Raw genomic sequence first — 12,890 nt, 5'->3', positions numbered from 1 at the left:
AATCAATAAAAATATATTTAAAAAAAAAAAAAAGAAGAACAAAAGAATACTATGGAAAATAAAGTGAAGCCACACCATAATGCTGTTTAAACCCCTCAGGCCTGAAAAGTTACTTAAAATGCACCTAATAGCCAGCCAGCCAAACACATATTCTATGGCCTTTGACTGTATTCCCACAACCCCCATCTCATTTTCCCCTTCTTCACAAATATGCATGTTCCTGTTTCATGTCATTTTGCTTAAAACCTTGACTTGATGGCTTTTAAAAAAAAATCATATTTAAAATGGTGAAGGATGACTTTGGAGTAGAGACCCCACCCAGCCTCTTCTGAGCAAAGACCTGAAGTTAACAGTGTGGTGGTAAGAGCTGTGTTCAGTCCTACTGGCCTTGTACTCTTGGCCTGCATTGCCTCCTGACCAGCTCTGGGCATGGAGAAGGCTGGTGCATTTTGATCTACTTACTGGTCAGGGCCCACCCTAGTTGTAGACTCTGTTAAACAAAGGATTCATTATAAATAGAAGGAAGTTAAAGACAGTTCTCTGTCTTTAATAACGAATTTTCCCAAAATTGTTTTTAGAAAATCTGTTTAATGAATGCAGTTTTCCTTTGCACTTTCCTTTCCTTGTAGTATCCTGAACTGGAAAATGATTATTATTCTGTCTTCATGTTTGTTCCTAAAAGGGAAAAAAAACAACAACTGTAACAGTATATGTGGCCATATTGATTTTGTAATATGTTCATTTTTATCCTCTTGCTAAGGATATATGTTTGGGGAGAAATCCCATTTTATTTAGTTGGAACACAAATTTTGTGCCAAAGTAAATACCCAAGTATTTAATACTGTAAGCACTTTGTGTTCTTCCAGTCCATATGCCATAATTCTTTCAAAATCTGGGAAGAATGCTGTGGTTGGAAGATGATTCTGTTGTATGTTACTATGAATGCATTACCGTTTTGTTGCATTATTTGTTTGCCTGTTTTTGGTTACCGAGCCATCAGTGCAAAATGCTTTAACTATTTCCACAAATGGCAGTGGCATGTTGTCACGGCATCTAAATTGTTGATAGCCTTTGGATTGCATTAAATGCAACATATTTAAAAATATGTCTGATCTTGTCAATATGTTTCTTTTCTGTTTTCTTGTTCATTGTTTTCCATTGTGAAATGATGTGTAGTCATCACACTCCTTTGTAATGTAAAATTGCTTCTCTTTCTGTTTGTTATGATGTCAACTATTGGATACTAGTCTGTAACTAAACTGTTCTTTACTGAGATTCTTATATCTGTGTAATCTGTTGCAAATGAATTACTACCTTTTATTAATGCATATATATTCTTCCCTTTCAATATCCCTCTTTTCCTTTCTCTCATAGAATCATGTGTAGTATCATAATTATGTATCTTCAGCACTGTAAAGGGCTAAAATATTATCAGCTAATAAGCAAGGTTATTTAAGAAGAAAACCAAAAGTGTTGGAAATATTGTGTGGTATTTCCCTTTTAATCAGAATGAGCTCATTTCTCACCTCTGAGTTAGAAAGCAAGATAGAGCAAAAGTGATATCCAAGCAAGATATGAAACTAAGATTGCAGAAGGTGACGTTTGTTCCAACAATTAAACTTTTACAGGTGGCAGCTTTTATTTGAATATTTAACAAAGACAAATACATGAGAACGGTACATTTTACCCTCAGTATTAAGAGAAAAGTAATGGTAATCATCTTTATATTTGTCTTTAAAAAGCATCTACATATTAGTAGGAATATCTATGAGTTTATAGTACACTGAATATACAAGTCACCTTGCAAAGACTAACTCAGAAAAGTTGTTTGGCCTCACTGTCTTGTCCCGAGGCCAGAGTTCTTCCTGCCCCTCTCACATGCTGAAGGTGAGCAGCCGATCTCCTGACCGAGCTGCCTTCCTGTCTTTCAGCTTCACAACTCCTGGAACGGAGAAATGGCTCAGTGCTTGGGTGTGAAGGGCAGGCTGGATGTGAAAATGGTGGGAAGGGAAAGTAAGGGGAAATTTAGGTCAGCAAAGCACTTTTCATTTCTGCTCTATTTTCACTGTTAAGAATCAGATCATTGAGAGTTGATTATATTCTAAGGCACAGAGACTCGTCTAGGTACACTAAATTTGCCTTGGCAGCCTGCCTATAACCTCTGCCTTCTGGAAGGAAGTCCACAGACCCCACACAAAAAAGCTGTCCTGAAGTCCATGAATCTTGCTCCTTAATTCACTCTCTGGTATATTATCTGGACTTGTTCTGGGGACTTTGGTAGGTAACAAGGAGCTCCTTTCATATTTTTCCTCCTTTTCTGTACACGTATCTTCCTCCCCATTTTCTGGTGACTTTTCTGCTGACCCCCAAGCCCTCTTCCCCCACCTCTTCAGACTAATGTTTTTATACATTTTTACCCTTCTTAGTCACTTACCTTATATCTGTATAATCTGTTGCAAATGAATTACTTTGGGGTGCATTATGATAAGCTCCAAGGTAATTGCATTATAGAATTTCTAGGATACAGGCAGAAAGGATTAGAAACTTCCCAGCCTCTTGGGCTATGTTTAGGGAAGAAGAGAAACCTTTCTGGTATGGCAGACCCATGCTATATTTATTTTCTACTCAGCCCTTGTCTTTCTTCCAAAATCTTCAGAGATGGCAGAGTGGGGCAGCGGAAGCCGAGACAAAGGCACAGCCAGCAGCAGAACAGTCTTTACTCTTTGGGAGCCCAGCTTGCATGTAAGATGCAATATCTAGAAGTGGAACCAGACTAGAATTCCTGCCTCCCAGGGCATTTAAAGCAGGGGCAAACTATACTACATTTCTCATTCACCGCACCTGTCTTTTTGAAGGCTAGCTAGTGTGTCTGAAAATTATATACTGTGAACTGTTTTTCAGAGCAGGAAGTAGTTTGTTTCACTTTTCTGTAGACATTTTTCTATAATGTCTATCAGGAACACATTTTATTTTTATTTTTTTAATATATTTTATTGATTTTTTACAGAGAGAAAGGGAGAGGAATAGAGAGTTAGAAACATTGATCAGCTGCCTCCTGCACACCCCCCACTGGGGATGTGCCCGCAACCAAGGTACATGCCCTTGACCGGAATCGAACCTGGGACCCTTGAGTCTTCAGGCCGATGCTCTATCCACTGAGCCAAACCGGTTATGGCGAGGAACACATTTTTAAAACTTAACTTTTAATTGATGCTTATAAGTTTAAGTTGAGAGATAGAAATGTCCGTACTCATAGTGGTTGGTACCTTAGACCAGCAGGTTGGCGACTGCTGCCTTAGATATATTTCTTTGCTTTATTTGCCTAGAAATCCATTTATCTGGAACATTTTCATAATCTGTGATGCTGGATTAAAGGATAACTAATGGGGATTAATTCTACTTCACTACTAAAATAGCTTGGCTGATACTACTTATCAGGATATAAACTCATACTTTCTAACCTTGCCATTTAATTAAGCTATGGAGTTTTTCTTCACTTCTTTTCTTTTGTTCTGTTTGAAATTTTATTTTTCTCCTCTAACTCACTTAGTGGAAAAAGTGACCCTTTATATTAGAAACAGATGACACACTAGTGACGTCTCTTAATTTTTTTTTTAACTTCAGAGCCAGAAAATTCTTACATAGAATCAAGTTAACATTTAAGACTCCTTATTATTAGTGTAAATGATTCTTATCCTTCTTAAAACAAAAAGGTTTGACTTTGGTGTTGCAGGTGACTAAATAGGGTCTGGTATATAAGCCTGACTAAAACCATAACTTCATACCCATTTAAGTTGAGTCTGCACACTCTTTTTTCTTTGCCTTTAGTATGAAAAGACACAGACTGTACTCTCAGAACTGAAGTTGAAGTTTGAAAAGACTGAGCAGGAAAAACAATCAATCACAGATGAGCTCAAACAATGTAAAGACAACCTGAAGCTGCTCCGAGAAAAAGGAAATAATGTAAGTCTTTGCAAACTTGGCTTCGCTTTGATTGAGAGGCAGGGGAGAGCCCTGACATCGATTCTTCAGAGGATTTCATTACTGATCTGAGAAACTAAGGCCTACAGTACACATAAACCAAACTTTTCATTATGAAATGCCATGATGGAATCACTGTGTTGTCAAAATTTTTAGTTAAGAATTTGCCCCTTTAACCTATACCCCTAGAAGAGCCTGAGGACTGCCCAGAGCAAGACCCTTGTTTGCAAGAGAATAATTGCCTAAGAATGGTCAGCTTTTCCCTCATGAATCTGAACTTCTGTCCCACTTTCTGGCTCTTTTTTCTCCTGGCTGGGAAATGAAGCTTTGTACCACCAGAATCCCACCTAAGAAAGAGTAGTTCATGTTGACTCCTTAGCATTTAGCTGTGTCCAAAAATGGGAACTTTATTATGGTTTTTATTTTATACTAATAGCTTTCTCACTAAGGCACATTCCTAAAAAAAAAAAAAAAAAAAAAAAAAACTTAGAGTATTGGCTTCCCATAAATGTTAGGAAATATTAAAGAGTTTCTGTAGGGCTATGTGTGTGCATGTGTGTGTGTGCACACGTGTGAAGTTGGAATGTTTTAGTATAAACTGGGTTTAATATTTGTTTTTCATTTGCTAGAAAGGCAGATGGTCTTTAAAAAGATGTGGTACTAAATAAATGTTGTGTTACATGTTTTGGTGATCATTGCCTTTGTGGGACCTAACTGATAGATGATGTTCAGTGTGGTTGGATGTGCTGTGACTTACTTCAGACCTTTGCCATGGCTCGGACACTGCGGGAGACACACACTTCCTGCAGAGGAAGGCACTTTGCTTAACTCACAGCCCAAGTGCAAAAGAGTGATGTTGCATGGCTGTCACAAAATGCTCATGAGTTGTGTCCAGCTGTCCTTCCTTTGCCAAAGAAAGTCCTAGTGTGTTTCTTTTAAATAAAGGCATGTGGCTTAGTTAGAAGCCTTTTAGAAGTTGATGAATGGGTTCTGGAGGCTGTATGCTAAGCAAAAATAGAGTGCATTTGTTTTGAAAATATAGAATACAGAACTCTTCTAAAATCAGATCATAATGGTTTGATTCCAAGTTTGATTACTCCTTTTATGTTAATTCATATCCTTCTGAATATGGAATTTCAGTCTACCTCCTACTAAATTAACCTGTGAAGACATCTAGCATAATCAGAATGGATTCCCTGCACAATTTAGAGCCTTTTGTAAAGTAACATTATCATTATCATCATTATTATTATTATTATTTGTAACTACAAATAATTTACCTTAAGGGTGAATATCCTTTTATTTATGATATGGACGTGTGGTACTAAAGTGTTACTCTGTAATAACACTCATTGTAGTAATTTCCTCCTAAGTTAATAATTGTTTATATTTGGTAATATAGCCTAAAGCCCTTAGCTGCCTGTCTTCATATACCAAATGATTTATCATACATATGTCAGCTCTCTTATTTGGTTTAGAAACATGCATAGGGCATTTATTTTTAAGCTTTAAAGCAACAGCAAGAGAGTTTTGGTGTTTTGATGGAGAGATCAAATAAATTTTAGCCATTTCCAATATACTCATGTCAAATAATGGATTCCAAGTATGAAGCACAAGTAATGTACTGTCAAGCAGAGCATCAGTTGTTGAGGTATTGTCATTGCTCTGTCTTAATATACTGCCTTTCATTAGGATGTTAGACACCCCCACATTGCCCATTCCTCCAGCTGTTCCTCTTAGGCTGCAGTTTGTCAACTTACATACCACAGTCCATCATTCTGGATTGTATTAGATGTCTTTAAAATGTTTGAATCAGTGCAAAACCTGAGTGCTAATACTGCTATTACCTCAGTCTTCTACCCTTCCTCCCACCCCCTTGGGGTCTAAATCATCTTATCTGATTTTTTGTAGCATAAAATGATTTTAATATCCCTTCCCTTCTTTAGCCTTCCATATTACAACCCGTCCCAGCCGTATTCATCGGCCTATTCCTGGCTTTCCTGTTTTGGTGTTTCGGTCCATTGTGGTAGAGAAAGGTACAAGCACTACTGTTGAGTCCTTGTCTGTTTGTCCCCGTCACCTGTTTGTATCATATTTGTAATAAAGTGCATGGCAAAACCACATGGGTATTTTGTTACCTGAAGCAAACCCTTCATTTAGTATGCCATGTATTGTGTCATTTGAATGAACTGAACAATCAACTAATCATGTAACATTTTGTCTTGTTTCCTTTGTAGTAATGCTAACAATGAATTAATTCCAACCTAACCAGTTGTTAATATTTTGCCTTTAACTGAGTCTTTGTCTCTAACAAACTGGAGTAAGCTATGAATTTCTGCAATATTAGTATCCCTTCCCAATTACATTTTTAATCAAACTTTAATGAGAAATGAAGAGTTTGCCTCTTTGAAGTTTTCAGCCAGCTTTCTTTCCCCTCCTCCCTTCCCTCTTCTTTTCCATAGTGTAGAGTTTCTTTGTTTTAATCCTTGCCTATATTTACACTATGGCTATGAAGAAGAGAAAGGATAAGATTAACATAATGGACCATTGGCTCACAATCTCAACCCCAATGTGCATTTACTTAGGAGAGTAAACTTAGCCCATATCTTTCTGAGCTCTGGTCTGCAACATTAGAATATTTCCTTAAAAGCCAACTTTCTTAATAAAAACACTAGTAAAAATAAAGCTCTCAACCAAAAGCAAGCTGATAATAGAAAGCCCTCTGACAGTTAACAGGGAACAGCCCGTCCATGTTTGCTTCCAATAGGCATGCATGTTCGTAGATCAAATGAGATGATCCCATGACATTATTACACTGGACATGGTCTTTACCAATAGTGTCAGACAGGCAGAGTCCCTAAGTAGCACTTCCTATCTTGAACCCCGTCTGATTTTGTCTTATGTGGTTTCAAATTTGAGCATCAAAGCTTAGACCATTTTCTTTCGATCACCTTACTGACCAGCCTTTTGTATAAAACTATCCTACCATGTGAGTCTGGTTTTTATCAAGAAGTAAACACTTTAGGCAGAAGCATACTCCAGGCATCTGTGTACATCAGTTAGTTGTAACATATGGGCACTGGAGTAAATAAAGCAGGCTGAGCCCAGAGGGGTGCTTAGAAGTCACTGTTGGGTTTTAGCTGCAACAAAACTGAAAACTGCCCAGGACTGCCTGAGATGTATCGGGCTCCCTCACAGTGGTCCTCTAAAAGAGTTCCTGCTGTTAAGACTCTCCTCACACCTGCTCTCCCTCACCTTTATTTCCTTTCTTTTTAAAATATTTTCTTCTGCAAAGATAAGGTTTTTCTAATAGTCTAAATATTCAGGACTCTCTGGAACCCAAGGGGTTAATAGGTATGAAAGGAGAGGGGAGAATGTGATATTGACTCTTGGTTTCTTTCCACACAGAAACCCTGGCCCTGGATGCCCATGTTGGCTGCCCTGGTTGCAGTAACAGCCATCGTGCTGTACGTGCCAGGTCTGGCCAGAGCTTCTCCATGAGAGCGTTTCTTGAGTCCGTACACCGTCCTCCCTCTAGAAGCTGGCATCACACTCCTGCTGGGGATAAACAGAACCACTTTCTTCCTTTTTACCTCTTAAAACAGCAGACAGAAGTGCAAGAATACAGCTGTAGGGTCATTGCTTTAAATTATATAAAATGTATCTGTCTATAAAGAGAATATACAATTGTGACTTTATTGTAAGCAATAACTTGCTTGCAATTTTTCATGTAATTTTTAAATTAGTATGTTGGAGTTCTGAATATTATGATGGCCTAAAGTAGGCTTCTTGGTACACCAGATTATTTATAACATTAAATTTATGGGTATTTTACTCTCAATTCTGAAGGCCAGATAATTCACTTTTCTGATTCGTTAATTACCCAAACCAAACAACCGATGTATACATGGGAAGAGAGGCCCTGTGTGCTCAGTGCCTATCAGTTTGAAATATATACACATATATATATTTTTTACATATTTACGCCATTTTTACTTGTTATAAAACCACTGAGCTATTGGGAACAAGACTTAGAGACAACTCTTTGTGTGGATTTTTTTTTTTTTTTTTTAAGGAGAAATAATACACTTGGAAAGTATTCTGCTCTAGTGATACTTTGGGCAATATGTGCACGCTTGTTTAGCCTTAATGTGACTTGACGATGTGGAGGACATCAACTTTGAAAAACTTTCCATGAGAGTATTTTCTCAAGCAAACTGAAGAATTTCTGGAAGCAAAAACATAGTAATTATATAATTTCAGTGCAGTAAACCAAACTGTTGAGTCAATTGGAATGTAATTTATTAAACCTCATGTATTTAAAGAGATATTTTCTTTAAAGCCAAGTTACTTTTTCATATACAGCATTTTAGGAAGCATGATTTTTTTTTTTCTATCATCTCTTCCTCCAAAGCATGTTTAATTGAAGAAAGAATTAATTTCTCTTTAGATAAGCTTTTACTGACTTAATTTGATTATGGTTATTCAAAGCTAATTAATGTTCGAAGTATACTGTTGTTACCTACCAACAGATTTCCTGGTTGGATATGCAAATGGTTATTTTCTTTTAATTGTTAATTGGTATGTTCTGTTAATGAGAAGCACTATTCCCAAGATAAATAGCGTTCCAGGCTCAGTGAAGCACCTAAACACTGCTTGATATTATAAATTTAATACACAGAGGTGGTTTTGTGTAGCACCACAGTCATGTCAATAAAGTTTGTTTAGATCATAGGATATCCTAAAGTATCGCATAGTTAAATTTTTCAGTCAATGAAGGCCAGGAGGCGATGTCAATGAACTGGCTTGAATTCTGTGGCAATCCACAGGCCTAGCCAAATATTGAAATAGAAGTTTAGGATATAATTTGCCTTGTGATGTTTGGCAGTCACTGTTTGTACTTTAAAGGTTATGTTTTAAGCTATTCGGGATTGGCTGTTGGGAGGATCACTAGATTTATGGAGGAATTAGTCACAGATGACTTGTAGGAAATACTGTCATATATAGTTCATTTCATCATTTTCTTTTGCAGGAAGCCACTCCACCACAGAATGCTAATATGCCAGTGGTACCCAGTACCTCTTGTATATAGGTTATTGCAAATATTGTTCTGAAATGCTTAACTTCAGAATTACATTTTTTAAAGTAAATAATTGTTTTAAATCTATTTTGTAAAGATATAAAGTACAATAGAATTTCTGGAGTACAGATTAAACTATTTGCACTAACACACGTGATGTGCATGATTTAATAAAATAATTTACTCCCTATGCATTTTTGAGTTGGATATCATTGAAATTCTTAGTGCTGGCTCTACGTCTGGATTGTTAATAAGTCTTTTCTTAAAATGACTCTTTGTTCAACACATATGTTTGGTGTTCTTCAGGGTTTAAAAGAAAACACTGAGCTGTTTCCTCTAGGTTTATTAGCCTTTTATTTAACATAGTGCTTTAATTTTTTTTCTCTTTTACTATGGTTATTGTTAAAACATGCTCACTTGCCAGACAAGTCTCTCTAAATGTAAAGTCTAGTATCAATATTTACTTAATTTAAATTGAATAAATGAGGTTTTGTAGTTACTGCCAGTTTTTCTTAAGAATATAAATGAGCCTATTCATAAGCAACACCTCCAGCTTTGTTTAGTTCACTTCCAGGTTAAATAAAGAGTATGATTATTCACTAGTAGTGATAGAGCCATTAAGAAATTTTAATCGTAGCCATTAAGAATTGAACAGCCCTATAATGATACATTAAAGAATTATACAAAGGCGCTACAGGGCTGGGTCAGAAAATGAAAAGAACGTGGGGGTTTGAAGCTAAACAGAACCAAATCTGCTTTTTATCAGCCGTGTTGCCTAGGGCAAATCATTTATCTTCTCTGAGCCTCCACTTCCTCCTTTATAAAATAGAGAGGATAGCATCTATCGTTTTTTAGAGGTGGTATGAAAATTAAAAAGATAATGTATGTGAACTGTCATTTGAGTGCCAAATGAGTGTTTATGAGAATATCGTACTAGAAAAAATACTGCAGTATTTAAGGTAGGTGAACCATTACATCTGTTTAAAGTGGCTCAAATGTTGAGATTTTCTATGTGTGAATGAGATATAACTGCAAAGTAATGAATCCAAAGAAAGCATCTTCACTAAGCTGCCCCCTTCATCGTTGTGTCTGGGAAGTACTATGCTTAGTTTGATAATGAGCCTACAACAGGAATGCCTGTTGTGACCGCCTTCAGAACTACTTTGAGTAGACTGTGCAAACAAGTCACAGTGCTGAATAGTAGAGGCTTCCAACCAAAACTCGAATTGTTTTGCCTCACTTGATCTCTCGCTTTAATTACCAAACTTGACCCCCCCATTAATTTTTAGCTGCTTCCAGTGATTATATCTACTATCAAAAAGATGGAAATCTGGTCCTAGCCAATTTGGCTCAGCAGATAGAGCATTGGTCTGCAGACTGAAGGGTCCCAGGTTTAATTCCAGTCAAGAGCACATACCTCGATTGCAAGCTCCCAGCCCTGGTCAGGACTTGTGGGAGGCAACCAATCAATATGGCTCTCTCATATCGGTATTTCTCTCAGTCTCTCCCTCCAACTTCCACTCTCTCTAAAAAGTCAATAGAAAAAATGTCCTCAGGTGAGGATTAAAAATAAAGATAAAGATAATAAATGTAACAATAAGTTAAACACACACACACACACACAAAGATGGGAATCTACTAAAGAGAAAAAAAACTGCATATAAAACAACTGTTTTTAAAATGTACAGCCTTGCTCAAAAAATTCACTTCTGGAAATTTATCCTGAAACATAATTAAACATAATTGTGTGCACAAAATTTTAACTATCATTTATTATAGGATTTTTTTTGGTACTAGTGATGGGTAAACAAATATCCATGGATCGTTGGTTAAGTTAGTACTGCCATTCTACACATTACTCTGCTTGTAAAGGATGTGAAGGGAGATAGTCAGGTCAAGTAAAAGAAAGGTTAGCAGGGTAGAATAACTCTGGTTTTATAAAGAAATAATGCAGACATACAGGATATGTTTCTAGCAGGCGGACTCAAAGATTTATAGCCAGGCCACAGTAGTGCTTCTGTCTCTAAGATCATAGGTCAATTCTTTTCTCCTTTTATGCCTTCTAATTTATTTTAATATATGTTGCTTTTGTAAATTTTTAAAAAGCTATTTGATTTTGCTTTGAATTAGAAATAAAGAGAATTTTTCAGAATTCCAAGTTGGCTTCCATGATTAAATGAGTAAGTTGTCAAAGTATCTGTATTTATTTTTTTAATATATTTTTTATTGATTTCAGAGAGAAGGGCGAGGGAGAGAGAGATAGAAACATCAATGAGAGAGAATCATTGTTCTGCTGCGTCCTGCATGCCCCCACAGTGGGGATTGAGCCCGCAACCCAGGCATAAGCCCTGACTAGAATCGAACTGTTACCTCCTGGTTCATAGATCAATGCTCAACCACTGAACCACGCTGGCCAAAGTATCTACATTTAAAGGGGCTAGTGTTCATTTGCACTTAGGAATTCTGGTGTGTTCATTTAAAAATCAGTCTTATAATTTGAAACCTGGTTTGTATACATGTACATAGAATGTTGCAGGAGGTCTTAGAAATCCATTCTCACCTTTTTGCCAATCAGGGAAAAAGTTCAGATAATTTTTTACTCTAAGTCAGAATGATACTTATAAAGTTGAGAAGTAAGATGATTATTGTTTTGCTATTCCACATTGTCTCTAAGCTTCAGTGGTTTCATATCCATTTCCTTAGCAAATAATATTGTCTAGTGGGCAACACTGTACCAGGTCCTGGCAATACTCAGTCCCTGTAGAGGAGGGGATACAGGCAAAGAAGCTGTCAGTTACAATAGAGTGAACTAATGACACTGGCGCCTGTGGAACATGGAAGAGGCTGATTCTTTCTCACCTTCAACCACCCCATCATCCAAGCCAGAGATGCTTGGCTGCAGAGCCAGAGGTGAGTTTTCCTTCTCCTTAGTCTGGGGAACAGGACAGGTTTCCTCTCTCTTTTAAAATTTTATTTTAAAAAAAATATATTTTATTGAAAGAGAAACATCGATTCAGCTGCCTCCTGCACACTCCCTACTGGGGATGTGCCCACAACCAAGGTACATGCCCTTGACTGGAATCAAACTTGGGACCCTTCAGTCTGCAGGCTGATGCTCTATCCACTGAGCAAAACCGGTCAGGGCTAAAAAAAAATTTTTTTTTAATTAATGTATTGATTGGTTGATTGATTGGTTTTAGAGGGGAGGAGGCAGAGAGAGGAACATCAATTTGTTGTTCCACTTATTTGCGGGTTCCGTGGTTCTTATATGCCCTGAATGAGGATCAAACCCGAAACCTACGGGTTTCAGGGCCACTCTAACCCAGTGGTCGGCAAACTCATTAGTCAACAGAGCCAAATATCAACAGTATAACGATTGAAATTTCTTTTGAGAGCCAAGTTTTTTTAAACTTCTTTTAAATACACCCAGGCCGTGGCATTTTGTGGAAGAGCCACACTCACGGTGCCAAAGAGCCACAGTTTGCTCACCACAGCTCTAACCAACTGAGCTACCCTGCTAATTTTTAATTTAAATAAGTATACTTAAACAATAAGACATTTGACTTAAGGGAAAACTATCTACAACTCTTTTAGAGTAATTTGTTCCTACAGATTGTTCTACATTCAACAGCTATGTACAAAAGTGTTATAAAATTTTGTCCTTGATTTTTCAATGATAAGTGAAAACATTAAAATTTTCCAAAGGTATGCTAGGATTTTTATGTACTTTTTTTTTGGTTAAACAATGAGCAAAATAACTTACTGAAATATAAACAGCTGAATGAGCTGCTAATGGAGAAGGGGGGTATTTTCATAGAACCAGTATTTT

General features: G+C 37.0%; 1 protein-coding gene across 43 annotated transcripts in view; it reads left to right on the top strand.

Annotated features, from left to right (window-relative positions):
• Positions 1–9,556, top strand: part of SLMAP (sarcolemma associated protein) — a 129,207-nt gene extending 119,651 nt beyond the window's left edge. For 22 of the 43 annotated variants that reach the window (XM_084903025.1, XM_084903013.1, XM_084903017.1 and 19 more), the window contains 2 exons: positions 3,829–3,963; positions 7,390–9,556. In XM_084903025.1, coding sequence (XP_084759151.1) covers positions 3,829–3,963; positions 7,390–7,482 — 228 coding nt within the window. In that variant the 3' untranslated portion in view covers positions 7,483–9,556. Of the gene's footprint in view, positions 1–3,828; positions 3,964–5,927; positions 6,018–7,389 lie in introns of all 43 variants that reach the window. The other 21 variants (XM_084903040.1, XM_084903028.1, XM_084903035.1 and 18 more) reach the window with 1 other exon arrangement.
• Positions 9,557–12,890: the final 3,334 nt, after the last annotated feature.

The sequence above is a fragment of the Pipistrellus hanaki genome, assembly GCF_964339955.1.
Source record: "Pipistrellus hanaki genome assembly, chromosome: 13".
In the NCBI taxonomy this organism is placed as follows: domain Eukaryota; kingdom Metazoa; phylum Chordata; class Mammalia; order Chiroptera; family Vespertilionidae; genus Pipistrellus; species Pipistrellus hanaki.
The sequence above is the reverse complement of the archived record's forward strand: the minus strand, read 5'-3'. Positions and strand labels throughout refer to the sequence as shown.